General features: G+C 35.7%; 1 protein-coding gene across 2 annotated transcripts; it reads left to right on the forward strand.

Moving 5' to 3' along the window:
- On the forward strand, nt 1-7,499 carry LOC105134058 (protein TOPLESS-like). 2 transcript variants are annotated; one of them, XM_011038310.1, is made up of 26 exons: nt 1-181; nt 731-824; nt 945-1,124; nt 1,214-1,327; nt 1,439-1,597; nt 1,814-1,949; nt 2,101-2,221; nt 2,341-2,432; nt 2,522-2,684; nt 2,786-2,895; nt 2,971-3,040; nt 3,141-3,214; nt 3,322-3,417; nt 3,504-3,599; nt 3,695-3,819; nt 3,912-4,146; nt 4,256-4,420; nt 4,495-4,557; nt 4,719-4,853; nt 5,323-5,433; nt 5,545-5,727; nt 6,094-6,222; nt 6,299-6,394; nt 6,549-6,740; nt 6,824-6,990; nt 7,132-7,499. In XM_011038310.1, the coding sequence occupies exons 2-26, from the start codon at nt 745-747 to the stop codon at nt 7,316-7,318; spliced, it is 3,279 nt and encodes a 1,092-aa protein (XP_011036612.1). In that variant the 5' UTR covers nt 1-181; nt 731-744; the 3' UTR covers nt 7,319-7,499. The 2 variants fall into 2 exon arrangements, with proteins under 2 accessions (XP_011036612.1, XP_011036613.1); XM_011038311.1 differs by having other exon boundaries at nt 2,543-2,684.
- The last annotated feature ends 6,324 nt before the right edge of the window (nt 7,500-13,823 follow it).

A 13,823-nucleotide genomic window follows, 5' to 3' on the forward strand; every position in this document is an offset into this window, starting at 1 on the left:
GACATCGCCAGCCTTGTGCTCTTTAGCACACGACATTTTCGACGCAGAGTGTGAATTCAGCTTTTATAGTAAAGAAAACGCAGAGAAAGAGACCCTTTTGTTTTTTGAAGCTAAAAGTCATGGTCACTCACTGATCTTTCTCTCTGTCAATCTAATTTACTTGTTTTTCTTCACTTATCTGGTGAGCTTACACATAACGTTGCTCATTTCTCTGGTTTTCTTTGATGCCCATCTCTTATATCTTGAAAAGTTTGCTAATTTTCATCTTGTTAAGTGGTGTTTAGCTTTAGTTTTAGTGATCTTTAGTTAAAAAGGTACCGTCTTGATTAGTTAAGAACCCAGAATTTCTTGATTGATTTACTGTTTTCTGTTTGAAAATCATCAAATTTCTTTGCTTAATTTATTCTTAATTTGATGGAGACAGGAGAGAGAGTTGTCTATAACTGAGCAGATGATCATCTTTATCATTTTGGTTTGTCTTGGGCTCATGCCCACTGGATCAAAACTCAAATCTTTCGTTTGGTGTCCTAGAAAATTATATTTTTTGAGTTAAGAGTTATGGGGTTTTGTTTTTGTTCACTTTTTGTGTATGGATGGTTCATATTAAATTCTCAGCTAGAACTTGCAAAGTTTGATTTAGTATCTTCTTGATGATTTAAATAAGCTAGCATTATTGCTTATCATATTTATCATTTTAATTTAACAAATTCAGTGTTTTGGATTCATTTAGAGGTTCAGGTGACAATGGCTGCTCTCTGTAAAGATCTTGTCCTGTTAATCTCACAGTTCTTAGACGAGGAAGGGTTCAAAGAAACTGCTCGCATGTATGTTACTTTCACCTTTTCTCTCGGGAATCTCAGACCCTTTCAGATGAATTATGCAATTTTTTAACGAATCGTTTGATTGCGTGTAACCTTTTTTATGTCCTTTCATCATCGGCCCAGGCTTGAGCGTGAAAGTGGTTATTACTTCAGCATGAAGTTTTTTGAGGACATGATACGCAGTGGCAACTGGGACGAGGCTGAGAGATATCTTTCTTGTTTCACAAAATTAGATGACAATAGATACTCGACAAAGATCTATTTTGAAATTAGGAAGCAGAAATTCCTTGAGGTGTTGGACAAGTAAGGCTGCTTCTTTTTTTCACGATCACTGTGCACTCATTATGCATGTCACATCGATTCTACTTATAATTTGTTAATTGATTTTATAGCAATGAACGTTCCAAGGCTTTAGACATCCTTATGAAGGATTTGAAAGCTTTTGGCCCAGACAACGAGGAGCTATTGAAGGAAATGACTTTGCTTTTGACATTAAATAATATAAGGTATAAACCTATGGTATATATGTTTTTGTTATTATTATTATTATTCACATTCCATAGAAGCAGCATGTTAAGCTTATTACAAGAAGATTAATTTCTCTCGTTGTTGAACAGGGACCACGAGTCACTCTCTATGTATAGTGATGCAGAGTCGGCAAGAAAAGTTATGATGGTTGAGCTTAAGAAAGTTATTGAAGCAAATCCCCTTTTGCGTGACAAATTGGAATTTCCGAACATTGCAAATCATAGGCTACGGCGTCTCATAAACCAAAGGTTCCTTTTTTCTTTTCCTTCATTTAATTCTCAATTTCACATCACAACTCAAATACACCAAGCCACAAACTGAATGCCGGCTCTGGTTACGCACATAGAGCACATGCAATTACGCGCACCTTTATATGCACATATGCATGTTGGATTCTCTTCAGAATTTCTAGACATGTCTATTTTTCATTCAGATAAAACTGATTTTTGCATTTAATCTGACAGTCTGAATTGGCAGCATATGAATTGTGCATATCCGCAGCCAAATCCTGATATAAGAACCCTTTTTGTGGATCACATCTGTGTACCAATACCATCGGATGATCATTTATTTTCAGCAACAAGTGATAGCAATCCACTGGTATGACACAAGAAGAACAATGATCGTTCTTATTTTATTTTTCCCTTTCCAATAATGGATTCAAGTATGGTTCCTAACCAACCCATCTTGATTATCCTTTTAACAGTATTCGTACATAATCCTTCTAATGAGCTTCAATGTTATTGTCTAGCCTTCTCAAACAACATCAATGCTAGTTTCAACTTCCTCAGCCTCAAATTCTACTTCATCTTTTGAGGCCCACTCTTCAATTTCAAGTGAAGCTTTGTCTCTTGGAGTTCCAACAAACATAGGTAATGGCTTGTGATTCTCTCATTAATACTTCTTTGACCTTCTGTGAAAGCAGTTTTATTGTGGTTATAGAAAAAAAAACTCTTTTTATCACTAACTATCTATTCCATGTTTGTTGCAGCTATGATAGAGGTTTTGGAGGATAATACTACTGTAAATGACAGTGGCATTCCTAAAAACAGAATTGTAAACCTAAAAAGGCCTTCCAATGAGGCAAGCTTAATTTTTCATTTCTTTTGTTGAAACATTGGTAAATATCAATAATAATTTTTTTTCTTAAGTCATTGATTTCATGCTTGCAGGAAATATCCACATGCATGCAGGAAATATCAGATGCCTCTCTTCCTGATCAAAGCTCTGTTAACATTTCTGATGATTTGCCAAAGAATGTTTTTAGGATATTAAATGAGGGGTCACCTCCAACAAGCATGGATTTTCATCCTGAAAAACAGACTGTTCTTCTAGGTTTATTCATGAGGATATATATTTTTTCTTCAATATTTTGGGATAAGCACCCTATTTAAACTGATTGTTTACTCATGGAAACTGATGGTTTGATACTTCAGTTGGAACCACTGTGGGGGACATTGGATTGTGGGAAGTTAGTTCAGGGGAAAGTTTGCTTTCAAGGAATTTTAAGGTTTGGGATATTGCAGCATGTTCGATGATGTTCAAGGTTCGTCACCTTCTATACCATGCTTCCATTAAACAATCATGGTTCTGAAATATGAATGATCTTGCATATATCCAGGCAACTTTGCTTAAGGATCCTAGTGTTTCTGTTAATCGTGTTGCTTGGAGCCCAGAAGGCAGTTTGTTTGGTAAGTTTTTAAAGATAATGGAAGACAAGGGGAAATAATATCCTGTCATTCGGAATATGTTTGTTCATTAATTTAACCTTCTGTATTTATTTTTAAACAGGGGTTGCTTATTCAAAACACATGGTGCAAGTATATTCTTATAATGAAGCCAATGATGCGCGGCAGCAATTGGAGGTAGCTTTCTAGCATATTATGTTCTTCACTAAATTTTTGGCTTTGCTGTTCATTCTTTGGATATTTATCATATCAAGCTTATTCTTTAACTTATTTCTTATATCTAGATTGATGCTCATGTTGGTGGTGTAAATGACCTAACCTTCTCTGCCCCTGAGAAACATCTTTTGGTCATTACCTGTGGTGATGACAAGAGTGTTAAGGTTGGATTATTTTACATCAGAATTAGACATAGATTTTTCTCTGTCTTGGAAAGAAAGTGATGATATTTTTCTGATGACCATTAAAGGCATGGGATGCGACTGACGGTGTCAAAATGTATACTTTTGAGGGCCATGATGCTCCTGTTTATTCTCTCTGTCCCTATAGCAAGGGAAATGTTCATGTGAGTATCGCCATTGGTTCTTTTGTACTTGTGGCGACATTGATTGTTTCAGACTAATGATAATTCCACCTTTACTTTTTTCCTTTCTGCTTCAGTTTGTCTTTGCAACATCAGTGAATGGGAACATAAAAGTTTGGCTGTATGATAATTTAGGAGCCCGAGTAGATTATGATGCTCCTGGCCTTGGGTGTACATCACTGGCTTATAGTGGTGATAGAAGGTTTCATTTACTCGGTCTGAATTGCCTTTTCAATGTTTCACATGCTGGTTATACTTGAAGGGTAAATCATGTTGCAATCAAAAACTTTGCAGGCTTTTCTCTTGCGGGACCAGCAGAAGTGGAGAGTCATTTCTTGTTGAATGGGATGACTCTGAAGGTGCCATAAAAAGAGCCTATCTAGGATTGCAAAAGAATTCTTCAAGTGTAGTGCAGTTCGATATAATGAAGAACCAGGTTTTAGCTGCTGGTGACGAGCATGTGATCAAAATTTGGGATATGAACAAAATTGAGCTTTTCACAACCATTGATGCAGAGGGAGGCTTACCAGTAAGTTCCTTATGACTGGTAATTTTGATTGAATTAAAATCAAATATTCCACTTACAAAGAATAGTGGTCTCAGTTTCTCATATAATTCCTTTCACCCCTGATGTGAAGGCAAACCCATGTATTCGATTTAACAAGGAAGGCACACTGTTGGCTGTTTCTGCAAATGACAACAAGATCAAAATCTTGGCAAAAGAGGGCAGTCTTCAGTCACTGCATACAACAGAAAATTGCTTGGATGATGATTTTAGAGTTTTCTCTGATACTCTTAAGAAGGTGGGCATATTTAATTCAGTCATGACTAGCGATAGAATATAGATCTCTTTCTGATGCTTTTAATTTTTGTTCAGCTTGTAAGTGAAGCAATTTCAAAAGTTGCCTGTGCTCAAGATGCAGATGAAGCTGTTGCAAAAGTGGGTCACTCTTGGTTTTGTCAGAGATTCATGTTATATCTTATATGACATGTTGAGTTGTTTTTTACTTAATACAGTAGTATCTTTTGGTAGGACTTGTCATGACACTGGAAATTACTTTGAAGTTTGGGGTACTAAGCAATGTTTTTAATCTTCTACAGAATGGAAACCTGAAGGCAGTGAAATCTAAAATTACTGGAAAAGACACTATGTCAAAGAGTGGGAGGCTCATTGAATTAAACAGCCCTTCTCAGTGCCAGATTCTGCGACTTCCTTCTCATATGAAAGCAAACAAGGTTGGCCTGTACTGTGTTGTAGCAGCAAAATTCTTCTTTTCGTTTTTTTTTTCCTTTTGATTTTTTGTTAGCTCCTTCTGCCTCACGTCTTTGAAGTTCTGCAGATGTAGACATATTTTTAAATGTTTTGACTATGATCATAGATTGTTTTTTATTTCTCCTTTGGGCTTCTAGGTAGTTTTAAGTTTCTAGCTGGTTCTTGCTTTGCAAGTTGATAACTCTCTGTGCAGTGGATGTGAAGGATGAGATTTCTCAACACGTGTACAAATTTGAAAACTGGAAGGCTTCGAAACCCATCTGGAAATGTTATATTATATATTCAAAAGCAACAAATCTTTGTTTTTGGAGATACCGGTTTAATTGCTTGAGGATCTGAGCCACTCAAATGTGTTTGTGTGTGCTGAAAAATTCCAATATACCGTGTAAGGATGAGAAGTTTCTCAGTAGCTTTTATCTTTCACAAATGCAGATATCAAGGCTCATTTACAACAATGCAGGCAACTCCATTTTGGCATTAACATCAAATGCCACTCATTTATATTGGAAATGGCCACAGAATGACTTTGACTTGAGTGACACGGTGAGCAAAACTAGATATTCAAACTATTTCTATTTTGCATTTGAAATTATTCTTTTAAATTTAGTGTTAACTGCTGTTAATAATGCTATTGCAATGAAATCTTAATGGCAGGCAGCTGCAAAGGTTTCCCCTCAACTATGGCAACCCAAGAGCTACTCAGGGCTGATGACAAATGACCTTACTGGCAGCAACCCTGAAGAGACAGTTCCCTGCTTTGCGCTGTCCAGGAATGATTCATATCTTATGTCATCATCTGGAGGGAGAATCTCTCTGTATAATTTGCTGAAATTCAAGGTATCATGAACTTTCATTTGCAGTCTACAAATTTATGAAGTTCTAAATGATCCATGCACATTTTTATTAGCCCTATGTGATCTTGTTTGTCATGTATACTTTGATATCTTTACATAGTCAATTCGACTACAAATCTTCCAATTACTTGTCATAATTTCCGAATTGTACTAAGTTTATGTGGTTTAAATTATTGTTTATGAAATCTATTTACTTTCCATGGGTGTTTTTCTCACTTTTTATTGAACATCATCTTATGAATATAAAATACCATCTTTTACATGCAAAGTTTTCAAATCTTTTGATTTGTTCACGTGTTTTGGTAGTAGCTTACAAGCATGTTTAATTGAACATTCTTAAACTTAATAGACGATGCTGTCCATCATGCAACCACCACCTGCAGCAACTTGCATTGCTTTCCACCCTCAAGATAACAACATACTCGCTATAGGGAGAGACAATTCCACAATTCTAATATATAATGTCCGTTCAGCTAAGGTATGCATTTCTCCTGATGTGATCCAGTGCTTTACTTGAGCAAAACCAAGCTTTATCATCTCCTTAATACTCGCAGGTCATTACCATACTTGAGGGTCATTCTAAGAGAGTCTCTGGTCTAGCCTTCTCTAATGACCTGAATTTACTTGTTTCTTCTGGAGCAGATGCTCAGGTTAGTGTTGAATTATTCGAGATATGTATAATGCTGAATTTCCTTGATGATGATTTCGAAGTCATTTCCAAGAGTAAATGTGTTTTTTTAAATGATACCTTGACCTATTTGTCTGAAGTGCTCCTGTACAATCATGTTCTTTATTCTTCTGCAGATTTTTGTCTGGAATGTTGAAGGGTGGTACAAACAGAGGAGCACATTCTTGCAGATTCCCGATGGAAGAATACCTTTTTCATTATCAACAGATACCCACATCCAGTTTCATCAGAATCAGACAGAATTCCTTTCTGTACATGAGACTCACCTTGCAATTTATGAAGCCAGAAAATTAGAATGTGTGAAGCAGGTTCTCTCTCTCTCTCTCTCTCAATCTTAAGAAGGTGTATTCCAGTAAGTCAACTCCCTGACAATTTATTTTTATGTTTACAGTGGATTCCAGGAGATTTTGCAACACCAATTTCCCATGCAACGTTCTCTTGCGATGGCCAGATGGTGTATGCCAGCTTTCTGGATGGACTTGTCTCTATATTTGATGCCTCAGATTTTCAGTTATATTGTCAGATTAATCCAACTGCCTACCTTTTCCCCACTTCAAGGTAAAGCACTCATGAAACAAATTTGAGACAGAAGCTGTCCAATCTCATACATTTATAGTTGTGTTTATTTCAAGTTCTGTCAAGTATATGATCCGGTAACTAGTTAATGATACAATCTTGAGCTTTTTTTGGTGGCTGTAGTTTGGGAGTGTATCCGATTGCCATCGCCGCACATCCTCAGGAACCAAACCAATTTGCAGTGGGACTGACAGATGGTGGTGTTATAGTCATTGAGCCTCCGATTTCTGCTGGTAAATGGAGTTTGTTGACAGCCGATGAAAATGGATCAGCAAGTAAATTACCTGCCGAATCCGAGGCAAATTATTGATAATTCAGTTTCAGCGTATGAAAACTGTGTTTTAAATTAGCGTACATTGGAACATTGGCCGGCCATCTGTATGTGTATTTCTGTATCTTTATGTAACGAATACCTAAGAGTCGTTTATGGTATCATCCAATAAGATATGCCCATAGTCTGTAAAAATAAAATGCATTACCATTAGTTTTTAGAGCTTTTGCCACGGGGAGTAGTGGCTGCATGCAGTCACTGATCCAAGCCTTCCACAGAAACAATGCCTGATGGTTCTGACAGATCATGCTCGTGCATGTTGGAATGCACAATTGTGATCGGCTACTGCTTGCAGCCGTAACTGTCCTCTGCTATATCCTCTTCGCTTCCTCCAATTGTTGTGCTTGTGCATGATCGTACGCAAAGGGAAAGAACTCTTCCCGTTCTCTGTTTTATTTTTCTAGCCATATTCGTCAATATAAACTTATCTAAGGCTGCTATGTCTCTGAAGTCAAATATAGTCCAAAATGAACGAGACTTTGAAAGCCAACAATTCTCCGATATTGAAACATCTTCTCGCCAGAAGAACCTGATGGATATCGAGAGATTGCTCGAAAACCTACAGCATCCATACCTATTTGCTATTCACTGGCTGGGCAAGCCATCTACTTCCAAAACTATTCATCGCAGCGTCTGAATTTCCAAGAACTGTTATTGATTCGGTTACAAGAGGAAATGGGCATTAAAGATGTCGAGCATCTCATCTAGGGATATGTTATGGATACCCTTGAATCGTGTTTTGTAAAATATCCATCATAATACTCAAACTCGACCTGTCCGGATATGAATTGTTTATACTTAAACTTGATCTAATGTATTCAACGGTTATAGCTATTTACTATATAATTAGCTTAACATACATAACCTTTTTAATACTTCGAAGTTAGTTATTTATTTCAGATTTAGATAGTAAAGTAATATGCATACTTTTTATTTTAGATTTAGATCGTAATGTAATATGCATACTCAAGTCAAGATTTCTCTCTTTTAAGTTTTAACCGAACTCAATTAGTGTGGAAATCAGTCTTAAAATCAGTTAAAATCTTAAAAAAAATCTTAGTATATATGGTTTAAGAAAGAGAATTTGATATTAACTTTTCAGATTCTCTAGATTATTGTACAAACATATTATTGGTAATATTAAGAAAAGATAAAGACTTCTCTCAAAATTCTTTATGGTATTAGAGCCTAATCCTGAACCCTAATTTGCTTCTCTAAGGCATGACAACAGCAGGACAAAGCTCTCTCTCTGAGATGACCTCACAGCCACGAACAACCTCTCATGGTAGCTTTTCAAGAAGCATTGCAGTCATATCACACCAGATCACAGGACACAAACTTAATAGATATAATTATATTCAATGGTCATCATCATTCATGATGTTTATTTATGGAAATGACAAAGATGACTACCTCATAGGGGATATCATCATGCCAGAAAGAATGATCTCATGTTCTGAACATGGAGACTGAAAATCATATGGTAATGTCATGGCTGATCAATTCAATGACCAATGAAATTGGAGAAAAATTTTCTCCTATATGGAATAACAAAGAAAAACAAAGGAGATCTAGGAAGCCGCAAGAAAAACCTACTCCAGTTCTAAAAATACATTAGAACTATTTGAGATTGAGGCAGTGTTACATGATCTACGTCAAAAAGAACTTTTTATTAGTTAATACTTCAACACTCTTTGCCATCATTGGCAACACCTAGATATGTTTGAAATTCATAGCTGGAATTGCCTTGAAGACACAGTTTTATATAGAAGAATTGTTGAGTAGAAAAGAACTTTCAAATTTCTTCTTGGGCTTAACAAGAACCTTGATGAAGTTAGAGGAAGAATAATAGGAACCAAACCTTTTCCAAATCTCAGAGAAGCATTCTCTTAGGTTAGAAGTGAAGAAAGTAGAGAGAAAGTAATGATGAGACCTCACAACCCAACTCACATAATGAAAGGATCTACTTTTGCTGCTCGAGGCTATTCAAGCAGCAACTATGGGAATCGATAGAGGAAAAGAAGACCTTGGTGTGATCACTGCAACAAACCCAGACATGTCAAGGAAAACTGCTAAAAGATTCATGGCAAACCTGCTGATTGGAAACCATCAAAATCAATAAATGACAAAGGCAGACGTGCCAATAATGTTACCTAAAATAACAATTGAGATAAGAACACTATTCTACTAACAAAAACAAGTCTTTTCAGTAAGGAACAACTTAAGATCTTACAGAAACTCTTCAGTCAGAATTCACTGTCTCAACCAAGTATGTCAGCCTCTGGTTCTGGATCTAGATTGTTAGCACAAAAAGGTAAATTCTCAATAGCCCTTACTGTTAGTAAGAGACACTCAAGCCCTTGGATCATCGATTTCGAAGCATTAGACCATATAACAGGAGATGCCACTCTTCTTAATGAATACAATCAGTGCACTAATAATTTTATAATCCATATAGCTGATGGGTCTTCCTCCTAAGTTAAGGGAATAGGCCTGAGCAAACTCTCAAGGGAAATGATTCTAAACTCTATTCTCCATGTTCCTAACCTAGACTGCAACATACTCTCAATTAGCAAATTGATTCGTAACCTGAATTGTGTTGCTAAATTCTTTCCTCATTTGTGTATATTTCAGGATTTGGATACGAGGAAGAAGATTGGTAGTGCTAAGATGTGTTCTGGGCTCTATCTACTCAAAAGTGGGATTCTTTTAAGAAGACAAACTCAAAACAGAAGCTACATATCATCCAAGGGTCAGTTAACTTTAAATTTTCATGTCAATAAAGATAATGAAGTTCTGTTATAGCACTATCGTCTTGGTCATCCAAACTTCATGTACATTAAAAGGCTATTTCCATCCTTCTTTTCCAATAAAAGCTCACAATCCTTCAAATGTGAAACATGTCAACTCTCTAAAGATATTTGCAGTAGCTATCCTACCATTTCATATAAACCATCACATCAATTTGCAATGATTTATAATGATGTATGGGGCCCTTCACAAGTGCATAACATAATTGGAACTCAGTGGTTTGTTTTCTTTGTTGATGATCACATTAGATTGAACTTGGTTATTCCTTATAAAAGAAAAATCTGAAGTTAACTAAATTTTCCAAAACTTTCATGCCATGATACAAACCCAATTTCAGACTAAAATCCAAATCCTAAAAACTTATAATGCCAAAGAATATTTCAATTCTAGCCTTAATACTTATTGTCTAAATCAAGGCACTATCCATATAAGCTCTTGTGTTAACACTCCACAACAAAATGGGGTGGTTGAAATGAAGAATAGACATCTATTGGAAGTTGCTAGATCCCTTATACTCTCTACTCATGTGCCAAAACAATTCTGGGGAGAAGTTGTACTCACAACAACCTATCTCATCAACAGAATGCCTTCTATAGTTCTAAACTTCAGAACTCCCAACCAAGTCCTTCTATAAGCCTTTCCACACACCAAACTACTCTCTTTCTTAGACCTTAAAGTATTTCGCTACTCAATGTTTATTCATATACACCAAAGAGGAAAATTAGACCCTACCTCTCTCAAGTGCATTTTTATAGGACACTCTTCACACCAAAAGGGTTATAAATGTTACCCTCATGTTCTCAAAAAGGTCTATACTTTTATGGATGTCATATTTTTTAAACATTAAGCACACTATCCTAAGTTTAATCTTCAGGGGGTAACTATGAGAGAATATCAGAATTAGGATATACAATCTGATCATGTAATTAACTTAGAAGATAATTAACAGAGTCTTGTCCAAAGTCATTTGAGTCCTCCAACCTCAATTCAATCAGTCCTAGCACCACTAGTCTCAGTCCAATCTCCTGACCAGATTTATCCTACACCAAAACGGATCACAAATCATGAGCTTCTTACCTATTCTAGAAGAAAAAAAACTTGGAAAGAAGATAGAGCACACAATACCTCTTGCACATGACCAAGATTTAGAACCAAGTCTAGATTCTTTCCTAATATACCCAAGTATGAGAACTTATAACTGTGAGAATACTGCCTTTATTATTGATGATTCAAATATTCCAATTGCTTTCAGAAAGGTGTTAGATCATGCATAAGTCATCCCATCAGCAAATTTGTTTCATATGAAAGGTTATCATCAACCTATCATGCATTTGTTTCAGCTATTGATAGTGTAAAAATTCCTAAATCTATTGAAGAAGCTCTCAAAGATTCAGGGTAGAGAAAGGCAATGAATGATGAAATCAGTGCCTTAAACAAGAATAAAACTTGGGAAATTTCTGAACTTCCACCTAGAAAGAAACTAGTAGGGTGGAAATGGTTATTTACTATCAAACATAAGGCTAATGAAAGTATTGAAAGGTTAAAAGCTCGTCTAGTTGCAAAAAGGTTTACTCAATCCTATGGAATAAATTATCAAGAAACATTTGCTCTAATGACCAAACTTAATACAATCATAGTGCTTTTATCCCTAGTAGCTAACCAAGACTGGCCATTACATCAACTAAACATAAAAAATGCTTTCCTTAATAGAGACTAGGAAGAAGAAGTATACATGAAGATTCCTCCAGGACTAGAAACATCCTCCAACATCAACAGAGTATGCAAACTGAAAAAATCACTATATGGACTTAAGCGATCCCCCGGGCATGGCTTAACAGATTTACAAAGACAGTAGCATAGTATGAATATTCCTAATGCCAAACAGACCACACACTATTTGTAAAAACCTTTCCAGAAAAGGAAATAGCAATCCTAATAGTATATATGAATGACATCATTTTAATTGGGGATTATAAGGAAGAACTAGTGAGACTGAAGAAACTTTTAGCCAAGGAATTTGAGATCAAAGACCTCGGGTATCTCAAATACTTCCTTGGCGTAGAAGTGGTACGGTCAAAGAAAGGTATATATGTTTCTCAACGAAAATATATCTTGGATCTACTAAAAGAAACATGAATGCTTGGATGCAAACCTATAGACACTTTAATGGATTCAACAAAGAAGATAGGAGCAGAAAATGATAGTATACCAGTGGATAGGGGGAGATATCAAAGACTTGTGGATCGATTCATCTATCTCTCACATACTATACCTGATATTGGCTTTGCTATCAGTTTTGTAAGTCAATTTATGAACAACCCGACAGAAGATCATATGACAACAGTTAATAGAATCTTGAGATACCTAAAAATGACTCTTGGTAAAGGCCTTCTATACAAGAAATGTTACAACAAAAATATTAAAATCTATACAGACACAGACTAGGCAGGAAACATTATAGATAGGAGATTTACTCCTGGATATTGCTTTTATATTTGGAGAAATCTAGTATTTTGAAGAAGCAAGAAACAACATGTGGTATCTAGAAACAGTGTAGAATCTGAGCTAATAGCTCTAGTTCTTCGTATCTATGAAGGGATATAGATACAAAGATTACTTAAGGAACTTGGCATGGAATCATTGACACCTATGCAGATGTATTGTGATAATCAAACAGCCATAAGCATAACAAAGAATCCAACTTATCATGACAGGACAACATACATTGAAATAGATCGACACTTCATCACAAAAAAAATTGAGAAAAACATAGTTGACCTCATATACACTTCAACAAAATCTCATATTGTAGACATCGTCACCAAAGCTGTACTAAGAACTAATTTTGAAGAATTGAATCACAAGCTGGGCATGTAAAACATATACAACCTAGCTTGAGGGGAAGTATGGATATCAGTCTTAAAATCATAAAATCTCAGATTATAGACATCCTTACCAAAACTCTACCAAGAACTAATTTTGAAGAATTGAGTCACAAGCTAGGCATGTATAACATATACAACCTAGCACAAGGAGAAATATGAAAATTAGTCTTAAAATCAGTTAGAATTTTAGAGAAATTTTAGTATATATTGTTTTAGAAAGAAAATTTAGTATTAACAATCCATATACTCTAGATTATTACTAGATTATTTCTTTCTAGTTTAGTGTAAGATATTTTTCTATTTAGTATTTATTTTTTATTTTGAGATTCGGTTAGCTTCTTTTCTTTATTTATTAGACAAACATGCTACTGATAATTTCAAGAAAAGAGAAAGACTTCACTCAAAATTCTTCAATTAGTTCTAAAAATTGTCTTAGTTCTAAAAATTGTCTACTTTCTACGCATTCCAGTTAGTTCAGGTCGGTTTGTATTGGATTCAGGTAGTCTCACCTTCCACAGCGTACACTTTGGCTCTTATCAAGAGTCACGGAAGTCGGAAGTTACTACCTGCTCTCTTCTACTCCCCTGACCACCACAACTATCAATTCTTACTCCGATTTTTATTCTTATCCTAACCTATTTCGGTCAAGAGCTATGCTACCTTGCCTAGCCTTTTCCAGTACACGACAATGGTGGCACATCACTGCCGCTGCCACCCCAAAGCAATTGAATTACCATAAGCACTCACCTGTTGACATTAAAATTTTGAGGAGTCTGGAACAACAAACA

The sequence above is a fragment of the Populus euphratica genome, unplaced genomic scaffold (assembly GCF_000495115.2).
Source record: "Populus euphratica unplaced genomic scaffold, PopEup_1.0 scaffold40.1, whole genome shotgun sequence".
NCBI lineage: Eukaryota > Viridiplantae > Streptophyta > Magnoliopsida > Malpighiales > Salicaceae > Populus > Populus euphratica.

Excerpts from the sequence above, each read along its gene's own strand:
- LOC105134058 (XM_011038310.1), top strand. The coding sequence starts at position 745 with ATGGCTGCTCTCTGTAAAGATCTTGTCCTGTTAATCTCACAGTTCTTA. Across the intron at positions 825-944 it reads TTCAAAGAAACTGCTCGCAT|GCTTGAGCGTGAAAGTGGTT; the intron begins GTATGTTACTTT and ends TCATCGGCCCAG. Across the intron at positions 6,991-7,131 it reads TACCTTTTCCCCACTTCAAG|TTTGGGAGTGTATCCGATTG; the intron begins GTAAAGCACTCA and ends TGGTGGCTGTAG.